The 27,541-nt window shown below is 43.8% G+C and overlaps 1 protein-coding gene across 6 annotated transcripts in view; it reads right to left on the bottom strand.

Moving 5' to 3' along the window:
• The window catches only part of dop1a (DOP1 leucine zipper like protein A), a 34,067-nt gene that overhangs the window by 3,572 nt on the left and 2,954 nt on the right, over positions 1–27,541 (bottom strand). For 2 of the 6 annotated variants that reach the window (XR_004657079.1, XM_034874969.1), the window contains exons 3-32: positions 27,208–27,389; positions 26,954–27,124; positions 24,151–24,340; positions 23,720–23,818; positions 22,775–22,874; positions 21,903–22,012; positions 20,998–21,112; positions 20,723–20,843; positions 20,092–20,211; positions 19,192–19,309; positions 18,305–18,334; positions 16,150–16,403; positions 12,965–13,482; positions 12,079–12,362; positions 11,830–11,982; positions 11,601–11,701; positions 11,223–11,488; positions 8,968–11,098; positions 8,580–8,691; positions 8,144–8,326; positions 6,688–6,813; positions 5,341–5,475; positions 4,961–5,016; positions 4,547–4,651; positions 4,205–4,271; positions 3,831–3,975; positions 2,594–2,673; positions 1,881–1,990; positions 1,307–1,456; positions 37–98 (exon numbers count right to left, since the gene is read on the bottom strand). Coding sequence is in view for 4 of the 6 variants with exons in the window: in XM_034874969.1 (XP_034730860.1) it covers positions 37–98; positions 1,307–1,456; positions 1,881–1,990; positions 2,594–2,673; positions 3,831–3,975; positions 4,205–4,271; positions 4,547–4,651; positions 4,961–5,016; positions 5,341–5,475; positions 6,688–6,813; positions 8,144–8,326; positions 8,580–8,691; positions 8,968–11,098; positions 11,223–11,488; positions 11,601–11,701; positions 11,830–11,982; positions 12,079–12,362; positions 12,965–13,482; positions 16,150–16,403; positions 18,305–18,334; positions 19,192–19,309; positions 20,092–20,211; positions 20,723–20,843; positions 20,998–21,112; positions 21,903–22,012; positions 22,775–22,874; positions 23,720–23,818; positions 24,151–24,340; positions 26,954–27,124; positions 27,208–27,389 (6,394 nt within the window). In the remaining 2 variants the exon portion in view is untranslated. Of the gene's footprint in view, positions 1–36; positions 99–1,306; positions 1,457–1,880; positions 1,991–2,593; positions 2,674–3,830; positions 3,976–4,204; positions 4,272–4,546; positions 4,652–4,960; positions 5,017–5,340; positions 5,476–6,687; positions 6,814–8,143; positions 8,327–8,579; positions 8,692–8,967; positions 11,099–11,222; positions 11,489–11,600; positions 11,702–11,829; positions 11,983–12,078; positions 12,363–12,964; positions 13,483–16,148; positions 16,404–18,304; positions 18,335–19,191; positions 19,310–20,091; positions 20,212–20,722; positions 20,844–20,997; positions 21,113–21,902; positions 22,013–22,774; positions 22,875–23,719; positions 23,819–24,150; positions 24,341–26,953; positions 27,125–27,207; positions 27,390–27,541 lie in introns of those variants that run through there. The other 4 variants (XM_034874972.1, XM_034874970.1, XM_034874971.1 and 1 more) reach the window with 4 other exon arrangements.

Genomic DNA, 27,541 nt, shown 5'->3' with positions numbered 1-27,541 from the left:
ATCAATTATAGTCTACTAAAGAATCGTAAAGCTTACTCATGAGGTCTCTGAATGTGGTCTTGTCATGAGTCATCAAGTGGTCAATGATGGCTCTCCAGCTGAAGAATTTGTAAAAATAAAGCTGATGTTAGACCAATATTCCAGAAACATTGACAAATTAACACCCACCGCCCCCCCTGCATCTGGCAATAACGTCTACCATTCCAAAGTTATGTTGATATATTTTTAGGTAAAATGTTTTTACACTTTGACGTTAAAGTGCTCATATTCTGCTCATTTTCAGGTTCATAATTGTATTTAGAGGTTATATCAGGATAGGTTTATATGGTTTAAATTTCAGAAAACACCATACTCAGTACCTAGGTAAGGACTACTAGCCAGTCAGAAGCAGAGTAAGAAGGCGTGCCCTGACAGTACCTAGGTAAGGACTACTAGCCAGTCAGAAGCAGAGTCTGAGGGCGTGCCCTGACAGTAGCTAGGTAAGGACTACTAGCCAGTCAGAAGCAGAGTAAGAAGGCGTGCCCTGACAGTAGCTAGGTAAGGACTACTAGCCAGTCAGAAGCAGAGTCTGAGGGCGTGCCCTGACAGTAGCTAGGTAAGGACTACTAGCCAGTCAGAAGCAGAGTATGAGGCCCTGACAGTAGCTAGGTAAGGACTACTAGCCAGTCAGGAGCAGAGTATGAGGCCCTGACAGTAGCTAGGTAAGGACTACTAGCCAGTCAGAAGCAGAGTATGAGGGCGTGCCCTGACAGTAGCTAGGTAAGGACTACTAGCCAGTCAGAAGCAGAGTATGAAGGCGTGCCACGCTAGCAGCTAGGTGAACATTATAACGTGTGTTACAAAGTGACGAGCGTTCGTCTCTGAAGTCAAGGCTGGACTGCAGTAGAGCTGTTTAGAACAGTTGGTGAACAGGGTTTTCTGTTGGAGATTGTAAGTCCCTGGGGTGGGGGGGGGGGGGGGGGGGACTTTGGGCTTTCACTTTGTAAACCTATAAAATGCACAAATAAATATGTCACAAGGAAAGGGAAAAAGCCAAAAAGCCTAATATGAACACCTTAAAATGCATCTGTGGTGTCCATGAGTTCATATTTTTACCTTTCCAGCCAAGTGGAGGCTGTCTTCTATTAAACTAATCTTTATCTACTACTATACTGTATGTCCCTTAAAACTGACAGGAAATACATGTTCATGCTTTTTCCCCAGTGCACAGATTTAATTATACACTTCTGAACAAATCGGGGAATATCCTTTTGTTTGTGGTTGGATTTTGTAGACCACACGCTGTCAAGTGTCCTCTCCTACTCACTGGCTGACGCAGGAGGAGTCCATCTGGAAGAAGGTGTGGTCCATGAAGAGATCGAAGGCCTCCTTCTTCCAGGCACGGCGGGTGTATTGGTACCCACTTAGGCTGCTCAACAGTTGGATGCAGGCCCGGTAGCTGGGGGCGTTGTGAGCACTGCCAGTGGAAACAGGAAACGGTACGCTCTCATACAACATTGACATTACATGCGTTTCACCATCGCACTGTAATGTTTTATTTTATGTAAAATGCAATGTTTAAAGCCATTCCATAGTAAAAAATTAACGATGGCCAAATGAAGCTTTGTGCACCAGTGTCTTTATTTTCTGAGCCCACTAGAGGGCGTTCTCTGTTCAACAAAGGGTTGAAAACATAGTGAATTGCAATGCCTTAGGTCTTTCTGTTAAACCGGGAGCACCATCTAGTGGGCTCGTAAAATAAAGACACTGGTTCACAAAGCTTCATTTGGCCATCACTAGTAAAAATGTGAATATAAGATGTTAACTTCTAACTGCTAAACTTTTCAGATTTCAGAGGAAACCTCAGTGACATTTAAATGGAGTAAGCAGCTGATCCCCACCTGTGGTTGCGGAGGTAAGGCACTACGTAGTGCATGATATTAACCAGCAATGGGATCACCCTCTCCTTCTCGTCACTGTAGAACACCATGTCCAACAGATGAGCCAGCACCTGACAAATGAATTCAGTACATTCAGGCATGGCAACATCGAGTGACGTTCTTCCAAACCAACAGTCGAAAGGAAGCATTCATCTCAGAATATTGAGCTACTTGTGATTCCTTGGCTGGACCACTAGCGCACCAACCAACAGTATGATTAACTGCACTGCAGCGTCAAGCTGATGTAATGCTTTGAATAAACTCTTTAATCTATAAGCTGCAAACAGCCGTACAGCACAGGCAGAATCTCAATCAATAGCTCCACATTGAGCTAAAACAGCCAAAATGGTTAGTGGCCAGTGATTTCAATTGTTCAGCTCAGCTAATTCAAAGCACCACATTAAGTCCAGTGGATTTATTCATTGGTTCACTAATAATGATTGAGGTAGAGGTGGGGGGTGAGTCTAAGGAGCTCAGGTGGAGCTTGTTAGTGTTACTGTAGGGCAGCGCATGAGAGCATCGGGCCTAAACATTGCTGCTAAATGTGAGGGAGAGCATCTTGAGCCATAATCAAGGTGAACAATGGAAATAACTGGCCGGGCCGCTGACCGAAACAACAGTTGGGCAGGGAGGGGTGTTCAGCTGAGTCACAGAGACAGACATGAGTGTTTTACCTCGGCCAACAGTGTGAGGGCGTGAACGCTGTACACGGACGGAGTGAAGCTGGAGGCCTCCATCACTGTGAGCATTAAATCTACAACACACAACACACATACCAAACGTTAGCAGCAGCTACATAGCGGAGACATATGAATACTGCCAGGCTGAAGCATGCAAACAGTCCGCAAAATACACACTGCAAATGCAGTTAGAAGCGCCACATGTGAACAGAAGCAACAAAGTGCTCCGTCTGGACGCCTTACATAGATTTCAGATTATCTTTTACACTTCTTTTTAGCTGGATTATATTAATCCCTCACATTAAAATAAATCCTTGGTATTAACTCTGGCTTATATATCAATATTATATCGATATTGTGACATGAGACCAGATGTCTTAGATTTAAGATAACATTTTATTGTTATATGTTAAGTTTTGTCTTTTCCAAGTTTAAAAGGCTGCATTACAGTAAAAGGATGTCATTTTTTGAATGTACCACTAACTCTTCTAGCTATTCTAATATTTGCCTCTACCCACTAAATTATTATATCCACATTACTGATGATTATTTATCTCAAATCCTTTGGTGTAAATATTTTGTGAACGCACCAATTGTCAAACCTACATTATCGTCCAATTATTGATATTGAGGTATTTGGTTCAAAATATTGCAATGTTTGATTTTCTTTGTTTAGCCCAGCCCAAACTGACAGAAATGATCTTTTCCTCGCCAAAATGCAGATAGCCATGAACAGAAATACAAACAGCAAAAAAACAATATCAAAGCGGCCTGCCTTACTAAATACTACTACTTATCAATCATGTGTCAGGAGACAGACTCTGGACTGGCATTTCAGCAAAAGTGAAACAATCTCAACCTGTTGATCGTGTGTTATCAGACAGCAAGGTGTATTTCTGTTCACATATTAACGTTTGGAATGGATGTAAAATGCTTTTAACTTTTCTATTCTAGGCTTCAGTAAACAACCACAGCTGACCTAGCCTTTATGAGGTACATGTCAACTGGATGTTTGTGCTTCATAAGATTACTGCTCAATAACAAGATATATTTTAAACCTATTTTTCTCACATTCACATTAGTAGGGTCTAAAACTTGTTCAGTTTCAGTAAGTTCAGTGTAAAACTAGCCGTTATATACTCTTTTATGACAAAGAAAGACAGACAGTCTTCATATGCACTCTCTCCAGTGCAGTTAGCGGTTGTAGGCAGCAGTAGCAGCATCAGCACACCTTCTACATCAGCTTCCAGGTTGGCTCCATCCACAACTATCTGAGGAGAGGCCTTCACCTCCAGGTTCCTCCTCAGCCACGTGGTTTGCTCCAGAGACGAGCCTGCTATTGTCCCGATGGCCTCCACCACCTTATGGGTCACATCCTGAATACGCAGGTTATATTCAGTTACTTGTGTTCAATGGCATTTTGACTGTGGTTCACTATATAATCCTGTATCATTATACAGCATGACATAAAAAGTAAAACGTGTCATTAAGATGATGTAAAAACAATCTACAATAGCGGCGATGTTATTGAAGTAAGAGGACAAAAGTTTATCTAAATATGAAACTTTATGGACACAACAGAGTCAAGGTGGATATAGCAATTACCTGCAGCTCCCGTTGGTCCTTCTTGCTCTCTAGATTGGGATTCTTCAAAATGAACTCATTCAGAACTCTAGAGAAGACAAGGAGAAAGGGAGCGCCATGTAAAACAAGTTAAAGAACATGATGTGGAAGGGGAAGAAGGCGTTGTCCCAGACTGATTCAAAACCAGAATCAGCTTCAAACGGCCACGTAAGTGTAAACACATACAGGATGTTCTGTCTCTGGCTTTTTGTTTCTCTCAATGTACATTCACAGAAACAGACATTTGTCTAAAAACCAGGACAACAAAGCTGAACAAGGTAAAAAAAAAAAGAACTTCAAAGAAGAGGAGGAAGAGGAACGTACCCTAGTATAAGGAACTGTCCGGGGGCAGGCAGGCCTAGCGGTACAGAGTCCTTCAGCAGTGCCAGCAGAGATGGCCAGCTATCAACTAAACTGGACACAGGGATCCTAGGACACAAACAGGCCACAATCATGAATGAGAATGAAAGTCTAAGGGCTGCTAGCATCGGATTGGTCATTTCAGCTACATGAGAGAGAGAAACAAGGAAGTGTTGTTGTTGTGGAGCTGAGGAAGTGTGGAGAACAGTACAGTGCTGCTTTAGAAAGTTGTCCATCTCCATCTGGCTATTTCTTCTCATTAACCACCACATCTCAAACCCTCGCGGTACGATGGCATTTTTTACATTAAATACTAATAGTTGTATAGTTTACATACAGTATGTTCTGTACACTGCTGTTGGGAAGCAGTGGACTCACCTCTGGACATAGGCATAGAAGAACTGCAGCATGCAGACCTCCAAGGAGAGGTGCTTCTGTGGAGAGTAGTGAAGAAATGATATTACTGTAATGAATGCCTATGAACAGAGCCAAAGTCCTTGGGAAAAAAGGAAAATCTAAAGATTTGCTTAAAAAAAATTTAGAATGCATGTATTGCATAAAAGCATGCCAAAAAAGTACATATGTTTAAAATATATCTAATTTAAAATTCTTTGTAAAAGCCTGTTTAAACGGCAACACGTTTGATGTTATGTAGGCAGAAACTCGTGCAGCTCTCCGCCGTCTCACAGCTTTATTTATAAAATAAAATAAAAAAGAAAACAGTTACGCTAATGGACTAAAAATGCTAAAAAACCAACCTTGTCCTTTGCAATGGCAGGCGGCTGCTTCAAGACCTCTTTGACCGTCTGCATGACCGTCTCAGTGCGCATGGCACTCACCGAGCGAACCAGCTCAACCAGCAGCAGCTGCTCTTCGCTGGCTAAAGGAATCACCTGCAACACATGGTGTAAATACAAGGATTTAGAAAGCCCACTCAATAAGGGACATACTGGAGTCTAGGCATCTCTATAGAGAACAAAGCTAATGAGAGACTAATCCAATCTAATCCACTTTATTTAACAATTTTAACAAACACAAGGTTTCTAAAGGGCTACACAAAAAGATAATACAGATTAAATAGATGACACAATAAAAGCACAATAAAAAATATAAGGTACAATAAAATAAATACAATAAAATGCACTGCCAGCATACGGTAAAGGTATTCACATAAGATCAAAACTACCTGGTGTTAAAAGCCAATGAAAAGAGGTGGGTTAAATCAAATAATTTAAGTTCCTTTCTTAACCCATTATTCAAGCCCACGGCGTGAAACACATGACGCAGGTGCGTTTAGGGCGTTTCCAAATCCACTTTTGCTAGTTTGGCGGCAGAAAAAAAGGTCTTTGTGCTTCAAATGGGTTGTATTTAGCATCTTCATTAATTCATAGGTGTGTTCATCTCCCATTCCCTTTAAAAGCGAGGCGCGTTTGGACCTTAGCGCATTCGTTTTAAGATGGCAGATCTGCACTTTAATCTTTTCATTCGTGATCTTTTGCACGTGTGTGTGCTACTGCGTGTGTGTGTAACAAGCATAGTGTGTGCATGCTGTGCATAAGCCTAGGTGTATTTTACTAATGCGCTGTTAAAACAACAATTAAATGCTGCGTTATTGACTTTAGATCAGGTTGTTGTTGGTCAATGGCGCGATCAGTTCCCTGCTGCCTCAAAATAGCAATACGGCCAGAATGCACCTGAACATACCTCCCAGTAAGACCAGCATGACCATGGGCGCAAAGATGGCCGCACGTGCATTTGATATTTAAACAACGTGGGCGCAGGACGGTCTTAAAATAGCAAAGAAGCGTGTGTCGGGCCATGCGCCGTGCCACGCCGGGTGCAAGATAGGGCCCTTATATTGCTGCTTTCATGTTTCAAATTTTAAAAAAATCAATAGGTACGCCCATATAGAGGTTTTCTTTCAACGCAGCAGGCTCAGGTTTGACTCCGACCTGCAGCCTTTGCTGCGTGTCATTCCTCTCTCTCTCCTTTGGACCAGTAAGTAAATTAAGTCTGATGTAAATGATTTCCAATGCAGGCCTCAAGGCAGTACAATCTATAGAGTGTGCGTGCTTCTTGTACCCACTGTTTTACAAGAGACCCACCTTATTTCTGACTGGAGTCTTGACCTGCTTCCTCTCATTCCAAACGTAGGCAATTGCTGCCATGAAGTGAGCACCATGGTTCATGGAGATTGGACCCAGCAGCTCCAGGATTTGCTGCCGGAGGTTCTGAGGAACAGATGCAAGCAAGGAAGTTAGGTTGGACCTTAACAGCTGATTACTTAATATGCAAACAATTTCAGTTACAATACATACTTATGGTGTATCTACCCTGATATTTGTACTAGGTCCAACTCAAAACCCATCTGTTTAGTCTGGCTTTTAATACGTAGCAGTGGTGTGACAATTTCATTCTTCTGTTTCTTTGTAACCTTTTCTGATTTTACTGTACTCTGTGTTCATTCTTTCTATTGGATGATGTGTTTTTACTCTTGGTTTCTGATGTTAAGCACTCTGGATACCTGCTGGTTGCTATATAAATACATTGTGATTAATATCTTGCTGTATATTGTGTTAGACAAAAAAAACACAACTGAACGCCACAAATAACTCACACACCAGTACTATTTCCTCAAATGATATGTATCACGCAGTTAACTGGCACAACATAAATTGTCAAACAACATTATCTACATCAAAGTAGAGCTGCTGTATCTGTGTGTGTGTGTGTGTGCATATACATATAGCAAACATTATTTAAGGAAGCATTGTTTTCATTATTCCTCCTGCTGGGACACAGGCCCTGTAACGATTACAAATTGTGTTCTGTGTATTATCTCGGTGAAAATTACATTACCAACCTACGTTCTAGACAAGGGGAATGACTACTTGCATAAAAATACAGAGCTGGAATTGGTGAAAGAAAAGTCTTTCAGTGCCAGTAATGAGATTCAGTTCCTCCTGTTGAGAGCACTAATCCAAGCAGTATGTATGGCGTTTGAATACTTTCTCTGTAGAACATTTTAGGCAGGTCTGCCAACATCAAAAATCACTCTTCTCTGTTAAACATTCCGTTACCATTTCTGTCGGCAACGAAACCTTCAGGCTTTCTTTGTGTTGGCGTTCTAAACTCGGGTGGGTTTCTGAGGACTATGGTTAACTGGTCCTCAGATCTCTGCAGGGTAAATCCAGGCAGTTAGCTTCTGTTGCATGACAAAAACTACTTTTACTACACGTTGCATCAAAACAAGTTCCTTCCTGAGGCTGTTTTGCGAGGCTGTTTTGCCGCTGCTCTGTACAGCGCTTAGCGTCGCCTAAGATGATTTTGATTGGTTTAAAAAAATGCCAATAAAGCAGAGCACGATTTTGTCCAGTCCCAGAATGCTGTGTGAACACGCCAGACCCCCCTGAGCAGTGCCGTGGTGGAGGAAGGTCGGGCAAAGCGAGACTAAATTATGACTGACAAGACAAGGACTTAGCTGGACTGGCCAAGACCTGCATTAAAATGTGTTACAGAGTTATTGATGGAAACACTCTGAATACATGTTGCCTGGTGTACCTTAGTGGAGCCCAGGTTGATGTTGGACGTTGAGGCGGCGGAGGCAGCAGCTGGCTTGTCGGAGTTGTCAGCCTGGTGGAGGACGCTCCACAGCAGGGTGACAGAAGACATGATGGTGTGGAGGATGGATAGGATGCCTGAACGAGCCTCGGCCAGGTGCTTCTGGTCAACACTCACTTGCAACTGAGAGGCAGAATATGCAACAAGACAGTCAGTTGTTGTGGGGCTTTACCATTATGCAAAGAAATAGAAAAAAATGTCAAGCATATCTTAATACAAATCCTACTTATAAATGTAACAAATAAATGAATAAACTGCAGCAAAGGAGGCCTGCATTCAGAATTGCTATGTAGTCACAAGTGTGTGCAGAGGTTGTAAACATTCACCGAGAAATGAAAGAGCAACTTGCAGCAACACAGGTGCTAGGCGCCCTCACCTGGTGGTACTGGGAAGTGGGATCGAGCAGGCAGTAATGGATGATGGCTGTCACCCCCTCCAGCACTGTCAGAATCAGGTCAGGAGGGATGCAGAGAGCCATCCACTGGGGTCTAAAGGAAAGATTTTGCAGCTTACTAAACACATATTTTTGAATTAATGTAGTGGTACACATAAAAGCTAAAAAGCCAAGCATTTCCATCTCAACTTGTACATCAGAAAGATGCATGATGTATAAGACAGCTATGGCATTTTGTGGTCAGGAGTGCCATCTGGTGACCAAACCCTTGCGAAGCCATTTTGATGAATTTTACTGCCTGTATGGTGTATGTAGACGAGGAATATCTTAAAGAATAACTCATCAGCACAACTCCTGAAGATGTTAATACCTGGTGTCAGTTATTCCGGTCTCATAGCGGTACTGCTGAAGAAGATTGTCCAGGTTCCTGCACAGCTGCAGAGTGACCGAGGCCACCACCCGCCTCAGCACCCTGCCCATGTACGGCAGGGTGGCCGTGATGAGTCCTATCCACTGGGGATGCATTTTGCATGCGTGGTGCTGATGCAGCGCCCTGATCACCGCACACAGGAACATACCCTGCGCTGTTATAGGCTGTCCGTGGAGGTATTGCAGTGATGTCATTGGCTGCTGAGGGTTGACGTGCTCCACTTCGCCACCCAGGATCTCAAACCCAGCCCCAGCGCCGCCTCCCGTTCCTACACCTCCTACCCCACCTCCCACAGGTCCTCCTTCTCCTCCTTCTTCAACCGGCACTAGGACTCTGTGCTCAAGAACAACTAGGCTCTGCAGCAGTCTGAGCAGCTGGGACTGGACAGCGCTGCAGCTGTCTATCTGGTCCTCTGACAGGTTGATGACACTGTCCTCGCACAGACCTTCCTCCACAGTGGCCACGTTCACCCCTGCCACCCGCTGTTCATGCCACTTTTGGGCACTGAAGATGGAAGAGAGCAGGCAGTGGAGAACCACTTTCTGAACTTTGCACTTGGAGAGGACGTCGCTGATGAAACTAGCAAAGCCCTTAGCCGAGCCACCCGTTGCTTTGGCCAGCTCGCTAAAAAGGAGAGTTAGGACCTCCACGCTGGTCAGCTGCATAGCCCGGTTCCCTGCCAAGTCCTCAGAGCCTGCTGACAGGTGGGCCGAGTAATAGCTTCTCAGGAAGTAGAGACAGAGTGAGATGATGATCTCCAGGTACATGGCGCTGCGGAAGGAGTGTGAGTGTGAGTCCTGGGGGATGGGACAGTAGAAGTCCTTTCCCATGACGGAGACCCTGTGACGGGCTAGGAGGTTCTGGAGCAAAGAGAGCTGTGGAGTGTAGGTGTTGTTGATGCTGGTGGTGGATATGGCACTCACAAACCCTGAGGGAGCGGCTCTTACCATGGCTGCAATGGCTGACAGGGCGTGGAGGGCCCGGGAGGAGTCGTACAGCTGGAGGTAGAGCAGAACGTGCTGGTAAAGTGGATGGATATTAAAATGAGGTGAGGAAGAGGACGATCTGCGTCCTGTGACACTGGCCCTCCCGCCAGTCTCCCCAGAGCCCCCACTGGGGGAGCCGGTGTCACTCTCAATCTCTGACACCTCACCCTCCCCACAGCTGTACCAGTTCTCTAGATCCAGGCTGTCCCCGAAGAAAATACTGGGCGGCCGCAGTTTTTCGGCCTGAATGGCTATTTTTCTCAGCCTTTCCTCTTCTTTCCTCTTGGCTCTCTTGATCTTGGGCTTGGCCCCTGGAGATTTGTCTGCAAGCCTCTCCATGATCTTACCTTTAAGGCTGAGCTGGGTGCTGCTATGGCTACGTTTACGGGCCTGAGTGTCGTCCACCTGCAGGTTGTGGTCGGGGGTAGCAGGGTCGGCGCTATCTGGCAACGTGACAATGGAAGGTGATGAACTATGGCGGGTGATGCCCTCTCTGTGATCCTCCTCTGCAGATATTTCTGCCCGTGTGACAGAGAGGAACTCAAGCGTGCCTCCAGCTAGCAGCTCAGGCAGAGTCTGGTGGTTGGAGCCTGGAGGAGGCCCAGAGTCAAACTGGGGACTAGTGGAATTATCTGAGGAAGTGCTGTCTGTGTCTGTCTGGGGCCAGTTTTCAAGCTGAGATGAGACTTCAAAAGTTCCCTCATCTACTAAACTCAAAACCTTGTCTATCAGTTCTTTTATAACCAAGGACACAGCCTCCTCTATAGAGTCCTCAGAGACGTCATATGAGGAAACAGGCTGTTGGTCTGCTACATTGACTGGATTGCTGACAACCTCTGGTTCCTCGAAGCTGCCATTTTCCACTGTAGATGAATGAGAACCACTGGACTCAGAGCTCTGGAGCTCCCCCTGTTGGTTAACAGGAGGATATTCACCAGCTAGTTGCAAGTTCTCACTGCTCAGGCTCAGTAAGGAAAGACTGTCACTCAATGGGTTGACAGTCAGACAGAACGGCTCCATGTCACCCATAACCAGACCTCGGAACTCGTCTTGTGCCACCCTCTCCCGTTGGATCTGACCGAAGTCTAAGGAAAGAAAGAGGAGAAAAGGATTTTTTACATTAAGAGGCAACAGCTTTAAGGTGTTTTATCACAATGTGTGGAAACAATGAGGATACAAAATGACATAGTATTACTGCCCATTGCTTACTGTCTGAAAAGCCAGAGTCCCTGGTGTAAATGGGTTCTGATTGCCCCTGTTCAGGCGGTTCAGGGAAGACCTGGGCCCAGTGGCGCTGGGCCTGTACCCTCTGAATGGATACTCGGTGGGTCTTGGGGTGGAGCATAAGGAGGAGGAGAGGCTCTAGAACCCGAGCAATGTCATGTCTCTGAAGGACCTGACTGAGCCAAGCCCGACCTACAGCGCTAGTGCACGGATCCCAATAACTCAGGCTGTCGAGCATGATGAAAAGAGATCTGAAGGACAAAGTGAAACGGAAATCACAGGAAAGACACTTCATGCAAACAAATGTTTCAAAGGAAAATCCCTCTAAATAAATGAAGCACTGTGTCTATGTGGCCCACATACCTGTCAAATGTGCGATTAAAAGGAGAGGATTTGGTGATGTTCAAATCTCGTGTTAAATGCCATAGCACAGAGAACTTCACGTGGGCCTCCAGCCGAATTCTCTGAAAGCAAAAAGGTGCTTCACCATGGATTTCATTGACATACAGTGTGTGTCTGCAGACTGAGTAACGGAGTGTGTACAGTTACTTTGTGTGTGTTTCCTGGGATGTAAAGTGTCTACTGGACTAACCTTGTCTCTGTGCATGAGTTGTTGGCTGATGACGTCCTCACAGATGCTGGAGGACGGCACCAGGTTGTGGAGCTGGTAGAACAGCTCTACGCTGCGTTGATGGTGCTGAGGTGTCCCTTCACTCAACTGGTCCCAAAGGATCAGAGCCACACTCTGGGGAAAAGGTTGGAGGTTAAACAGGGTCAAGAAGACAATCGAAAAAATGAAGTCCACCAAGGGTTCCACTGTGACCTAAAACAAGAGCTCTACCTTGAAGAAGTTTGTCTTGTCGGCGATGTACTTTAGGATTCCCTGAGTGAGCGGTGGTCTGATGACGACCGCCACTCGACCCTGGCTGGGGCTCATGGGCTGGGCGGGCTCGGAGCCGTCACTAGATGCCACACTCTCGGCAGTCACCATGGCAACAGACTGGGTGAGTCCCACAAGGTCCATGAGCAGGGATATGGCCACGCCCTGCAGGCTGAAGTCACTGGACAGGCAGCAAGCGTCCATCAGGGTCTGCAGCCATGCTGGCAGACGGACCTGCTCACTGTCTGTAACAAGCGACAAGTATAAAGTATTTAAATGTTATGAATCTGCTCTAGATCTAGGTACTCTGTTACTCTCCATAGCATTGAGCATCCTTTATTTCTGGCTGTTGTTTCTACTGTTTTAATCCAAAAACAACTCTCTATTTGAACTTCTGCCCTAGGACATACAATTTAGGACAAATAAAACACGACCAAACACACAGAAACAGCTTTTATCTAAAAGCCATAACTAAACGTAAAGCTAATTGAGGTATTGCTATTAAGGATGAATGGTGTCTTGCATGTGTGGTATGTTTTTTATTTTGTGCATTTTGATGTTTTTCCAATCATAATTTCTCTCTTCATGTATTTTTTTAGTGACTTTTGGAGGCTCTTTTATATTTATTTATTCACCGGTTTTGCACTTCAGCTGATGTTTGCACTGATAAGACGGCATCCAACTCTGTTTTACATGTACAATGGCAATAACGACTATTTTATTTTAAAGTTATGTAGAGGGCAGATATTTGAATGAAAGTCATTATCACAGTTAACCATGACCGTTGCCACTGACATAAAATAAAGGCGCTCCTGGTTATTGATAACATATTGTTTTTGGCCATTACCAAACTGCTCTTCCTGTGTGGATGAGGACTTTAGGTTGCCCTCTGCGATGTAGACTGGGAAACTGGAGCATTCTAGGAAGAGCTGACAGGCAGCAGTGAAAGCAGCAACACATTCCTTCTTGACCAGCCCTGATCCCGACTCCATGTAATCAGTGTGCTGGGAGCCCTCTGAAACCTGTGGCCCCAAGTGCACAACCTCGCCTCTTTCCCCCTCAGCTTTCTCCAGTTGCCCAGGGATAATGTACAAGGTGATGAGTCGGGAGAGAAACTGCTGGAAATGCTCAAGGCAGCACTGCATGACAGATTTGTCCAGAGGCTTGGTCTGAGATGGGCCTGAGGAGCGGCGGCCTGTTTTGACTGCTGGAAGGGGATGAGGGGTTTGCTCCTCCAGGCCATCTCCCTGGTACTGGACGAAGTCTGTAAAGCCACTTTCTGAGGAGCGACTGCTGGGAGGGTTTTCCCCGTCCTCAAACACCTCCCCACTGCCAGGTAGCTCCAGAGTAGCAGGCAAAGCCTGCGGGGAGGACAGAGAAGGATACGTGATGAAGGAAGAGGCAAGCTGTGTGTTGATCGGTACGCTGAAAATACAGTAAAATAGGAAATACAGATCCTGTTATTCCCGTTTGTGACCATAATACTCTCTACTGATTTTTATTTTGTAAATAGTTGTATGACTGTGACCTCCTCTCTCTTTTCTAGGAGTCTGGAGATAAGTGTTATGGTATACAAATGTATCCCTGTTCTGCATGATCTAATGTCTGGTTTTCTTCCACCCGCACACCGGTTACTTTGGCTGATTTAAGTGGGGGAGCTATACTGGGAATTACATGAAGCCGGCAACTTCTATTTACTAATAATAATAAAGGCAGGAACACTAGCAGGAGTGTGAGGAAGATGTAAATCGTAGTTTGTACCCACCCACACAGCTCTGTGTGGGGAATATACAAGTGAGACACCTGTGTGGGTGGATAAAGAAAACTTTATCAATGCCTAATCAAAGACATTTTTACAGAAAGCATTTTGACTTCATAAAGCATATGTGTAACTAATAACCCTAATGACGGCAGTATCAATTCAATTAGGTGTCTCAGTAAGTCATTCCAGCGAGCCAGCATGCAGAAATGTCATATCAACATTAGAGCTGAAGTTCATTGAAGGGTTTGGTATTAATTTCTATCATTTTACACAGGCTCGGGCTTGCGCAGTAAATGAGCGGAAAAAATGAAGTTAAAAAATATACAAATGACTCATTCTCGACAAAAGGCAAAAGAGCTGTGTGTGTGCGCACATTTATGATAATGTCGGTCTGTAAACAGGTTCGGACTTTTTAAAAGCTGCCAATCAAAATGTACTTGTCGGGCTCGGGCCTTGTCGGGCCTAACTTTTTAAGGCCCGATTACAGCTCTAATCAACACGTCTGCTGTGAAAAAGGTCAAATGATCCAACTAACGCCTATCCAAAAGGATCTACATCACAGGATTGCAACCTGCCGACACTCCGAAAATGATGACAGATCCATTTAAAGAGGGACCTGCACTAGATAGCAACTATATCTCATTTATTAACGTGTTCTGATGCCATTATAATCAGACAGAAATACATATGCTGTATTTTAATCTAGAAGTGAAACTAGATTTACATGTGCTGTGTATGACCATAGATGGGTTGGGCAAACAGTGTCTAATGTGGGTGCTCAGATAGCTCAGTTGGTAGAGCAGACGTCCATATAAAGAGGTTTAGGGCCCAGGTTTGACTCAGCCCTGCAGCCCTTTGCTACAAGTTGTTCCCCCCCTCTCTCCTTTCATGTCTACATCTGTCCTGTCAAACAAAGGCCTAAAATGCCCCAAAAAAACATGTTAAAAAAAACTAAATAAGTATCTAATGTGAGAAAATATAAATTTGTCTACCCCCAGAGATTTCCCCTTACTGTTTGTACTGACAAATCTATCCCTTTATTTACAGTTTTTTTCACCGCCCTTAAAATGTGATGATGATTCAATTCTGTCAAAAACAGAAATTCACATTTAGAATTTCTTCTAAATTGTATTTAATTTATTCAGTTACATTACATTTGAATATTTGAATATATTCAAATGTAATGTGAATGTATTACCTAACTAGTGGAGGTCTCAAAACAAACACATTAACCTCATCACGGCACTGCTCTGTACACTGGTCAATATATATTGAGGCTGTTTACACAGCTGTTGGGTTTGACCTGAGGGACGTGTGTAGACTGAGCTGTACACCGGGCTGAGAGATGTAACTGTTTGTAACAGTCAGCTTTTGGGAGCCTGAGGGCTTCCTGGGATGCATTTTGATCCAATCAGTATGCACATACTGGAGCCTGGACTCAGATGGCACGTTAGATAGCACGCTCTCTATATATCCCTCAGGGTGGGGTGGTGTGTGGGGGGGTGGTGTGTGGGGTATTCAGTGGATGTACAGTATCTGGAATGTTTCCACTCTGATGGATATGGCTCACCCAGGAGGCATCGGAGGCTAGTCTACTACTCTTCTCCCTCAGAGAGAAAAGGCGAGCCGGGCTCAGCTGTAGGTTAACCATCTTCTGTCTTTCTACTTGTCCTTTCTTCTGCCCCTCATGGGTCTACCTCAGTCTATCTAGCTATCCATCTCCGGGCATGGGACTGATTGAGTGAACTTTTAATCATGCATCACTGAGCTCTCAAACACTTAAACAACCAGGTTGCTGGACAGGGACTAGAAGGAACAGGACAGCCAAACTGAGAATTTGTTCTGAACAAGTCTTCAAATGCCTTGTGCCGGGAGAGAGTGGGATGGCAGGGCCAGTCGTGGGACTTCCCAGTCAACTGCAGCACAGGGCAGGGGATGGCAGGAGCCAACTAGAGCCGGAAGGGGCCCTGTACAGGGACCAGGGCACACCATCAGAGCCTGAACTGATGGGATTTTGGGCAGTAACTTGTAGGGGAAGTGAGTCAAGTGGGTCAAACTGGGATTTGCTCTGACTGGGGCAGCAACAGGGCCTATGCTTTTATCCAAAGACTATCAAAGGATCAGAGACAGAGGAGAATTAGCAGCTGCCAACGTGTTTCAAAGCCACAGATTGGCAGAGCAGTGGCTTCAGTGCTTGTTGTTTCGGTGCTTGTAAACAGTTTTAATTTCTAACTGACCACCAAAGCAAACAGTTAACAATTTCCCTCACCCATTTTTCCTCCTTGTCCCGTGCTGGGTTTGAGCGATTGCTGTTGGAGCTGGAGCGGCCCTGGGCCTGGGGGCCCGGTGGCAGGGCCAGAGGGGACACCAGCGGGGGCTGCACTTTGCTGAGGATCTTGGAGCAGAGACGGAGGCAGTGGGTGAGCTCCCCAAGCCCCAGGGCCTGCAGGTGACAGGTCAGAGCCGCCACCATGCGCAGCAGCAGCTGAGGAAGATGCTCTGTCTGGATCTCAATGTAGGTCTCCTGGAAATGTTGGGGGAGGAAACAAATTAAGTGAAGACTTGAGGTGAAGAGGGGTGCGATACTGGGTATCTGGAAGGAGGCAAACCTGATATCTTCAAAATGATTGATGTGATACAGTTTGCTTGATTAAATATTAGAATTATCTTCTATTAACCATCTATCTCTTTCTCTTCCCTCTGGTTGTAACCAGTGTATGAATATTTTACAAGTGACTCGGCGGTAGTAAAATCTAAAGATACTGAATTATCAGGACAAAATACTATCTGCTATTGTCTAAAAATATCAATATTTAAAACGCCGGTGTGAGACCATTTATCCAAAGACACCTCTCCCGTTTTCTGTTTTGTTTTTATAAGTTGGCTGTTTCCTATTTAACTTAAGCAAAGAAAAGAAAATATATTGTTTTTCCTTGAATAAAAAATTAAGGTTCGGCACACTTACATCCAATTCAAGTATTTTAATGACAACTTTATCATTAAAGTAACTACATGTAACTTTTAAATGTTTCGTCTGGTGATCATAAATGACAAAAATAGTGAAAAAACTATGTTTATATAGTTTTTATTGATGTCACTGCCCAGGTCCAGTTTTGCCCGCAAAGTCACATAATGACGGTCTAACGGCGGGTGGATGGCGCTACCGAGCAGCTCCCAGATTTTGGCTGAGCACCGGAAAGCATGGGCCATTTTATCCAGTCAGCTAAAAGGTAGCAGGAGATTTCTCTATATAGGCCTGTTTGTATTCTAATGTTGTTTCAGAAGTTATCGGTTGCAGTTATGGCTGATTCTGGGGCAGGGCCATTACAGAAAAAAAGGAAATTAAACGTTCATTCATAAAATAACTTTCCAATGCGCGATGTGGTTGTACATCAATAGCCAACATTGAATTACGTCTTCTATTAAGCAAAGTTTTTTATTTTTTATTTTCAGTCCGCGTTTGTGTTGGCTAACTATTTGCTTTCCCCTTGTCCCCCATTGTAAAGCGTCCATGGGTTTCATGAAATGCATTATATTAATCTAAGTTATTATTATTATTATGGTTGCTACAACAATCTCTTAATGCTTTGGCTCATGACACAGTGACAGAGATACCTCCAAAATGGCTTAAAGTTACCGAATGCTTCACTTGGAATGCATTGATGCATCTGTAAAGTATTATCTTATTGCGAATTACTGATTTTCTGTCTGAGCAAAACAATGATTGCAACTACATGACCTCCCTGTAACGCTGACTCGGTGTTACAGTGAAGAAAAGACCTTTACGACAACAGCTGTGGTAAAAACAGTACCCCTTCTGTCCAAAGCAGAATCGACACAAACTGAAATTCACTTACTGTGTAGCCACTTTAAATATATTGGACCAATGGACCTAAATGTACAGACCTTTCTCTACATCTTAGCCTTGTGTCGTGAGAATGGTGATCTTATCATCAGTTTTTTCTTTTTTCAGTATGTGTGTAACAAGTGTTTTGACTCAACAAAATATGGATGAGCAGAAAACAACAACCAAAATTGAAAATGAGCATTATACCATGAGGGATATTAGAAGAGTCATATTTCTTACAAATATGTGAGCAGTGCAAAAGCGTTTAACGACATGCGTGCTTTACAAAAAGCACATACACACTGGGCGGAGATTTCATTTTCACAAGATCCACACCAAACAGCCAGGGTAAGTTATACACCACATGTAATGACTGTTAGAATCCCACTTCTTCCTCTGGATCATTTTTGGCAATAATATATGACAGCCAGTCAGTCATTCTGAAATGATCACTCAAAGCAGGTGGGGGGGGGGGGACAAAGATGGCCTGAGGGGTGTTGGCAGGACGTTGCAGAAATGTTATCATAGCCTCAGTGAAGCAGGGTGAGGTGAAAAAGCAGGAAAGAGCAGTACTTTACCTGGCAGATTACCCTCATGCTTCTAGTAGGCTTAAGGAGAAAGAGCAGATAGTTTGAACAGACAGGAGCAAGCACACCACAGGCCACACAACACACGCACACACACACACACACACACACACACACACACACACACACACACACACACACACACACACACACACACACACACACACACACACACACACACACACACACACACACACACACACAGTAATCCAATACTGGGGGATTTCCAAACTATTCAGATTGGAAATCCTGTATAAACAAGCATATTTCTATGAGGATGAAAACAATATTTTTGCAGGGAAAGTAAGCACATTTTTGAACCTGTATAGACTGCACGCATCCACACAAAGACACAGAAGAGAGACAAGGGGCGAACACACACTCCTTATTGGTGACCGTAACATCCCAGAACTGGAGTTTTTAAGGAGGTGTGTGACCCAAGAGGGAGAGAAAAACCGAGAATGACATGGAAAGCCCAAGCAGGGGCGGGACACAAGGGACTGTAGACGAGGGAAGAGAAAGAATGTGGCAAAGAGATACGTATAAGAAGAGGGACATTTTGAGAAGTCTATAGGAATGGCAATGAAAACATGACAGGATAGGGAGAAGGACTGAATAATGACAAAGACAAAAAAGAACAGACAATAAACATTTGGCAAAAAAAAAATACAGCATGAAATTGCAAAGGGAAAAAAGAATGAACAAAATAAATAGATATAAGACATTAATAGTAAAAGAAAGTGATAAAAGGAAAGAGACAAAGGCAGAAAAAGAGAAAGAAACAGACAGACAAAGAAAGAAAGACAGAGATGGACAGACAGACAGACAGACAGAAAGAAAGAAAGAAAGGAAATAAAGAAAAGAAAGAAGAGTCTCACCAGGGAAACAATATCCAGCAGGAAATCGACCAGCTGACAGAACTCCACCAAAGAGAGCCCTGGATGGTCTAAGCTCCCAGCATGCCGTGCTGCACGTGTGCTGCTGTTCCCTGTCGTCCTGCAACAGAGCCGTGCCGTAGATTACTTTGAGTAAGGCATGATGGTTGGCAGTGAACTCTAGGTGTAATGGTGGTGGGACACAGATTAGGCCCCTGGTACCAGCTGAGCAATGTCTCACATAGCACACTGTAACAAGAGTCTCAGACCAGCAGCCTCCATTGGCTCTTTCTAAAGACAAAAGCTCAGCAGGAAAATACTTAACTATCTCAAAATGGTTCCAGTAACATGACAGCAACTTTAGTTTCCCCCAGATTTCCCCTTCTGGCATTTAAACCCGGACTTGTCGAAGGCCTGCACAATTAATTGTTATAACCGTATCACCCCTTTGATCTTTTTTTTCATGACTTTGATTCTCATTCCATTTTACGAGCTGACTGCATCAAAAACACTACTACTTTCTACTGTGAGTATTAAACATAGACTGTATTAAATAGGTTTTAAAGCGCTGCCAAATGCCGCAATGCTCTTTGTCACTCCCTGATGTGAGTTGAGGGCAGATGTGAGTCGCGCATGCTCAGATGTAAATATATTTTTGATTGTTAGCTTGAAGCTAAGCTAGGATTCTTGTATGATTCTATATCTTCTTGTGTGCAATACACATTGCACTTTGCGAGAATAGAATCGTGGCAGAGAATCGTGAAATCAATCCTAAGCTAGAAAAACGGGGTTCATATTTTTCCCCAAATCGTGCAGGCCTAACTTGCCGTGTGGCTTATATGAGCTATCCTTATGTGGTGGCAACATGATTGTTTATGCACACATGGATTTTAACATACAAACCTGCAGCACTCCTCAAACCAACGAGCAATGTAGTCCCACATGTAGTACGGCTCAAACGAGTTGAACAGGAGATTGGCTGTTTTAATCAGTTCTGCCGTCTTCTTGTTCTCTCGCAGTTTACTAAGGAAGAAGATAAGTTAGCATCGTGCTATTCATGGTTTGTATGGATGAACAAAAACACCCATTACAGTGCAAGCCAGTGCAAACTATTGCATTTGGCCATCATGGGGTTCATTTAAGTTTTATTATACGATAAAACAAAATTATAAACCCAACACCTTTGTTTTTGCCAACATTTTTCAACATTTTGAAAACAGTTAAACTGTTATTGTGGCCCGCCACATTTGCACACTGCAATAATGATACTGTCTAATCAGCATCTTGATATGCCACACCTGTGAGGTGGATGGATTATCTCGGCAAAGGAGAAGTGCTCACTAACACAGATTTAGACAGATTTGTGAACAACATTTGAGAGAAATAGGCCTTTTGTGTATGTAGAAAAAGTCATAGATATATAAGATAAGCTCATTAAAAATGGGGTCAAAAACAAAAGTGTTGAGTCTATAATTTTGTTCAGTATCTTTATTGTCTAGATAGCGCAGATGGGCAAGTGGTGGTCTGGACTGACCTGCTGAGGTGTGTGTGGTCTTTACTGAATGGACTCTGGTTTTGGAGGTCCAGCTCTGTTCGGCACTGTGTGTGAAGAGTCCGAAACACCTCGATCAGGACATCCTCCAGGATGGCTGGACCTGGAGAGACACCCATACAGATCCAAGATATGATATTCACAGTGGGTTGATTACATTTTGTTTGTGTGTGACAGGCTGCTTGTGTGATGTTCATCATCGTTCGCGCATTCACAACACTCACTAGACGGCTGGTACATATTGATAGACTGGTTACCGAGTTCCGGTTTGTCGAGCAGACTGATGAGGATGCGAAATGGCTTGAGGTCGTGCATGAGGATGCTCTCCTCTTCCCCGCCTCGGGCCTTGCCCTGCAAGATTCCCACCATTGCCTAAAAACACACAAACACACACACACTTCTATTACAGTAAAATATCAGAAGATATCTGCAAACTCCAGAGCTACTTTTGACACAGCAGAGGGCACATGTATACGTTTTTTCTATCTTCATTAAAAAAATTGCCTATAATATTTGGCAAAACCAATTTCAGATTTGCATTGAACCCCCTTCCATTTTTGCTTTTTTGTGTGCATTTCACGCTTCGTCTGCCACATAATGGTGTGAAGCCAGGAACAGACGCTCTCTGTAGTGCAAACCTTCTCCCAATGGAGGGAGCTCCAATAACTATCTCAGAGCAGATGGCAGGAGAAAAAAAAAAAAATACAACAAAAACACTTCCAAAAACAAAACTACACCTCCTGGTCGCTCGGATCCAACCCCTGGAGTACCAGAGCTCATCACATGTCAGGAGGGCACAGGCTGTTTGGAGAGTGACAGGACAGATTACACTAGCGTGTTTGTGTGTGTGTGTAAAGGTCTTTAGAAGAACTGGGAACTGTCTTCAAAAGGACAGGCTACTGGGAATAAAAGAAGTGAGCGGGACATGCGAGAACCCCAGAGAGGATGCGGGAGGTTTGGGAGGAGAAGGATTAAAGGAAATGGATAAATTGTATGGCAGACGAAAGAGGGCCACATCTGCCAAAATAAAAACAGACCCCCAACCAACACACACGTCTTACATCTCAAGAAACATCTGATTTGGGGATTTTGGGAGCTAACTTTACACATATAAAACCATTTTTCTCTGGTGACCTTTTTGCAGTTTGCCATGGAACCTCACCTGGACTAGCATGTCTTTAGAGAAAGTGTTGAAGTAGTGGCTGGCGTGCTCCTCTGGGTTGCTCTGCCGAGTGCTGCGGGGGCCTATCACCACCCCGTTGTTGTCAAAGCCTTCAAAAAAACAAAGCCATGGAGTTACAATCACACAAAAACACAGATGCATAGCTACATGCATTCAAGCACAAAGCAAGAGGCAAAGCATTTCAAATGGAGATATTATTCTTATTGTAATAATCTGTTTATATCTTCATGTTAATCCTCTTCTTGTTTCTTCTTTGTAACGTCCTAATGGCTGTGTCCAACATCACTTAGATTTCAGCCATTGTATAATAAAGCAAATATTGGACTAGTTCACACTATAAGAAGAACCCTAGCCAGATTCAGAGTGGCAGGGCCTGCCAATCATCAATTTCATTGTGCCAGCCATACAGCGGGAGCTGGTCCCAAGATAATGTACTTTATCCCATTCACTGGGCAAAAAAATAACCTCTGACTGGCCTGGAATCTGGCTTACAACTGGAATTAGAGTCACATTGTACTGTATATCCTAACTCAAAACCCTGACTTTCCATCCACTTTTTATTTGTTCGTCATCATGCTTTGGTGAGAAGTGTGAGCTTGATGCAGTCAGTGACCATCCTAAGCCTTGTAAACACTTACCAGCATGTTCATCCGCCGTGAGTTGCAAACAAGAGAAAATAAAGTAAGACAAGGGCACAGCAGATACACCCCTACTGGAAGTATTACCCAACATTTTTGGACTTTTCCAAATAAAGGTCCCCTTATGTTATAAAGTGTCTCTCTAAATTCTACCAGGGAACCCTGGTTAATCTGAATGTCAGTGTTCTGTGTCTGTGTGTGTGTATTTCGCACCCAGCAGCCAGGCGTAGAGTCTGCGGTTGAGGGACATATCTCTTCTCAAAACCACATGCAAAGCTGCTGAAAGGATCCGGATCATGTCAGGGCGAGTCGCCTGAACACAACAGAACAGAACATTTGTGACTGTTTCTCTCTCCCTTTCACTCTCTCACACACACACACACACACACATATAGATGTTACAAGCAGCCAGCATGAGTCACCACCATCTGAGTGGTCACATCATGAACACACAATCACATGCAAATGCACAGAGAAAAAGACATCTGACATAAGGTAACAATGTCAATATTAGTACTAATACTACATGGGTCCAACTGTAAAACTGTGTATATAGTTCTAAAAAAGTGTCTAACAACAGTGGATGGCAGAGTCCACACCACAACTATAACGACAACGGCAGTGGCGAACGATATCATTGGGATCACTTTCAGAATGATTTCGTTGACGACAGAATCACTGACAGCCAATCAAAATCCATCTGAATTTACAACAAAGCGCGATGGATAGAAACACTTCAGATAGGTGTGTTTCACACACCACTGTAGCCTGGAGAAGGCAGCGGCGTCTGCGCCACAGGGACAATCCACAAATAAAGGCTATCGGATGTTACTACAGACATCCCTGTCATCTGACGTTGACAGCACGATGCGGAAAATGTCACGACTTGATATTGATTTTTGTCCATGAAGTGACTTTTCCCATGGGACAGAATGAACTCCATTACAAAACGAAAAAAAATAAAAATAATGAAACAATTTTTGGAATTCTATGAATCGTTTTTTCTTTTTGCACACCCCTATTACGTTGCAACGTCTACTGTATACTACGGTCTGTAGTGCATGCTTGTCTGACGCCACAGTTTTTTAATGCGTTACCGTTCAGCAGTGTGGATGCCCACGTCGTTTTAGCAGAGTTCAGTCACACAGCTGTCCTTACCTGGCTCATGTGGAAGGGGAAGCAGAAGAGGATCAGGTCCAGGGTGCTCCTCTGCACCAACACACTGGAGTCCTGGACTGAGGTACTGACCGCCTCCACCTGGTGACAACAGAGACACATCGTTATTCAGCCTGCCTATGCACATAAAAAAAAAATATGTAGACCATCATACAAAAACATTACACTGTTGTTAGTCATGAGGTAAAACTCATTCAAGTTACACCTGCAATTGCAATTGATCTAAAAAACCCAACACAAGCCAAAGATGTGTGATACACTACATTTTTATGATGTTGACATTTAAATATTTCAACTGATGAAGTGGAAGGTGGCTTAATAAATGCAAATGCAAATTTCATTTTGGGGCATGCAATTCTGCCATAAAGTATCGTCAAAAAGGGATGTTTGTATTGTTATGTACTGTCTGGTACCATTAGCTCGATGTCACTGCCCATGACATAGAGCTGGTCCTCCATGGACAGCTTGCGATTGAGGTGCAGCAGAACAAAGGTCACCCCAGGGAGACGCACAGCTGGGCTGGTCAGGATGCTGCCCCACAAGGCACTGTAGAAGGCCGACTGCTCCACGGCTGCAGCCACCTTCTCCAACAGGGTGTTGGTTCTATGAACAACACAGAGGACACAGGGAACATGCTAATTACGTACACACCCGCACTGACCTCCTACCACGTGTGGGGAGAGGGTAGAAGTCTGGCTAACACCAGGCCAGTCCAATGCTCTAGCTACTCAGATAAGAAAATGCCCAAGGAGCCGAAATGGGGCCAACAAAATAGTTCTCTTTTAAAGAGAGTTGAGGAAATCAGAAAATCCTGGTAAAACAGCAACAGAAAATGATTTTGGCCTTAGTAGGTGTGGTCGAAGCTTTGAGGCTACTAAATGCAGAAAAAGACAAGAAGAAGAAGAATGTAGGGATAATTTGGGACAGCACAGACGGATGAATGATATCATTGTCATAGGATTGGAAACCAAACCCAAGACATACGCTCAGGCCACGGCACCATGTGGAGAGGAACACAATGAGGAGGACTGATTCTCAGTGGAACATGAGGTGATGGCTTCCTTAAGGTAGAGGCTGACAGCAGAAATGTCGAGGCCTGTCCCCCTCTCCCCGCAGAAGTGAAAATACATGTTTCTGCCCTGCCCAGATGGAAGCAGTCAGTACTAAAGCCCTCATGTGATGGTCTTAACCGGCAATTGTTGAGCAATGAATTAAGCACAAATGTATGCTGGTTATTTTGGGGTATTGTAGGTGTAAATGCACAATCACAGATGACGTAAAGGCACCAGAGGGAGAGAGGGAGAGATACATCTCTCAATGTTGGTGAGCTTTCTCTGAACAGATCACTCACTGCTGTTTGTATGGCCATGTGTAATCTACAGTGGGGCACAAATGTTTGGGCACCCCAGGTAAAAATGTGTATTGATGTGCATAAAGAAGGCAAGAAAAGATGGAAAATCTCCAAAAGGCATTAAATGACAGATTAGACATTCATATAATATGTCACTAAAAGTTAGATTTTATTTCCATCATTCACACTTTCGAAATAACAGAAAACAAAAAAATGGCGTCCGCAAAAGTTTGGGCCCCGTGCAGAGTCAACAATACCCGTTAGTAGCACCTGTGAGTATCATGTGACAGTGAAAACGCAAAAGCGGAGCAGTATGTCCTGTATGTCCCTCACCTAACGTATTTCAAGATGAATATGGAGTGTCTACCCCAGTTCATGCAAATTTAAATTTCACGCCAATAGGAATACTTCAAATTGATGGTGGTGGTAAACGATATGGAAGAAGAACAAGTTTATGAACGGGGAACACAGATTTTGATAATCAACAACTAAACACGTTACACACTGGACCGTTAAGACATTAGGAAACTCAAATTCCCTCAGTGTTGAAACTGAATTATTGAAACAGCAACAGGAAATGGAAACAGGAGGTAGTAAAATAACGCAACCTCCTGTTAACCTGTGCAATTTGACAGAAGCAAAATAAACTCAACTAAAGAATACAAAATACTGTGTGTAAAATATCAATAAAGACCTTGTTAAAAAAAGAATGTAAAATATTAACTATAAGATATAGACATACTAAAATAGAGTGTGAATTTAAATGAAAAACAAGATGATCGTATACATGTTGACCCCAACAAAAAAAGGTCTGTTTAACAGCTGACATTGTACGACATACCAGGAAAAGCAGGGGTGTTCCGGATAGCATTAAGTGGGGCACTGCTGACACTTAAAGGTGTTGTAGGTAGGATTGGGAAGATCCAGGATTTAGCCAAAAAATAAACATCGACATCTTCTCCTATTAAAAGTACCTATATTAGGAAAAAAAATCACTTTTTTCTGGGATGGGGGGTGTTATTTTGTGTCTCTGGTGCTTCCTCACGCATACAAACTTGAAAAAAACACCCATGCTGTTTTGAGTGAGATCCGGTTTCTGAATGTCCTCTGTCTTCCGTCTCCGGGTGAGCTGTTCAACATCTGCACGGCTTTCTACGTCACTAGCAGAGAGGAGGCGGCTAACCGTAGCATGCTAGCTCGTTCTCAATGGCAAAACACTTCTGCAACACCCACTAGTTGACCATATCTCTAAAGGAACTACTTCCTGTCCCTGTTCTGCAGGTATTCCACAAGTGGCCCTCGTCTAAAAGAAGTCTCCTAGCTAATCCTGAACAAAGATAGTATAGCAGTGAGATGTCTCACTCTGGAGCTAAAACAGAGACTTAAACACACAGGGTGAAAACAGGATCTGCAGCAATGTGCAGTACAACAGAAACTTGGTGTTTGTGGAAAATGAAACCACGTAAATCTATTTTGGGTCAACCTCAAAGTACAATTATGAACTTGAAAATGAGCATAATATGGGCGCTTTAATCAATACAAGACAACTAAAAATAAAAGCTTTGGATATAAAGTGAGTGGTGTAAATATAGAATTTCTCAAGATAGTAAATGTAAACATAGTAGACACACACATCTGCGGGTCCTTCTTATTTTTGAACTGGTTCTGTCTAAGAGACAGAAGTCTTAGGCTGTGAGAATTTGAAACTTTATTCTTGCAATGACTCGTACAACTCATGCATCATTCATTCAATCGGTAATCAGTTACCTTCTACATTATGCTATGAAATGCGTTCTCCTAATGGCCTGTTCCAATGCCCACATTAAAAATTTAAATCTAAATTAAAAAGTGTTTTTCTCTCTCACCTGTCGTAATACTCAGAGCCTTCCTCCAGACCAGGCAGTACCCCGGTCAGTAGTCCCTGTAGTCCTGGTTTCAGAGTCTTGCCCAGGGGCAGGTAGTAGGTCTCATAGAGCCCCAGCAGCACTGGCTTCACAGACATCGCGGCGTTGGAGAGTAAAGGGAAGAGCCCAGAGCTGCAGTGATGAAAAAGATATGAGTGACGTGAAGCTCCCGAGACTAACTGTATTGGCCACTGAGAGTGGTGCTACAGTGTTACCTGTAAAGAAAGAGGTCTTTGGCCAGCCTCTTGGGTCCAATGATCTTGAAGATGATCTCGTACGTCTCCAAGGCCTTGCGGTGGACCCCGCTGGGCAGGGCGGGGTGGAGGCATTGGGCCAGCCTTTTGCCTATTGTCAGCTTCTTGGGAACAACTTGGTATTTTGCATTGTTCTGCAGAACCTGACACAGAATGTGAACAATAGTCGATGTTAGTCATGCGTGTAGACGACAGTCTAACAACCACTAATGTCTCTTGTCATGATGTGGTGGCTTACTATATCAAAAAGCTTGTTTTTTATGAATATGCAAACATTTTGGCATATGCAGTAATG

Source organism: Etheostoma cragini, chromosome 6 (genome assembly GCF_013103735.1).
Source record: "Etheostoma cragini isolate CJK2018 chromosome 6, CSU_Ecrag_1.0, whole genome shotgun sequence".
Classification (NCBI taxonomy): Eukaryota; Metazoa; Chordata; class Actinopteri; order Perciformes; family Percidae; genus Etheostoma; species Etheostoma cragini.
Note: the sequence above shows the minus strand (reverse complement) of the source record. Positions and strands in the feature narration are given on the sequence as shown.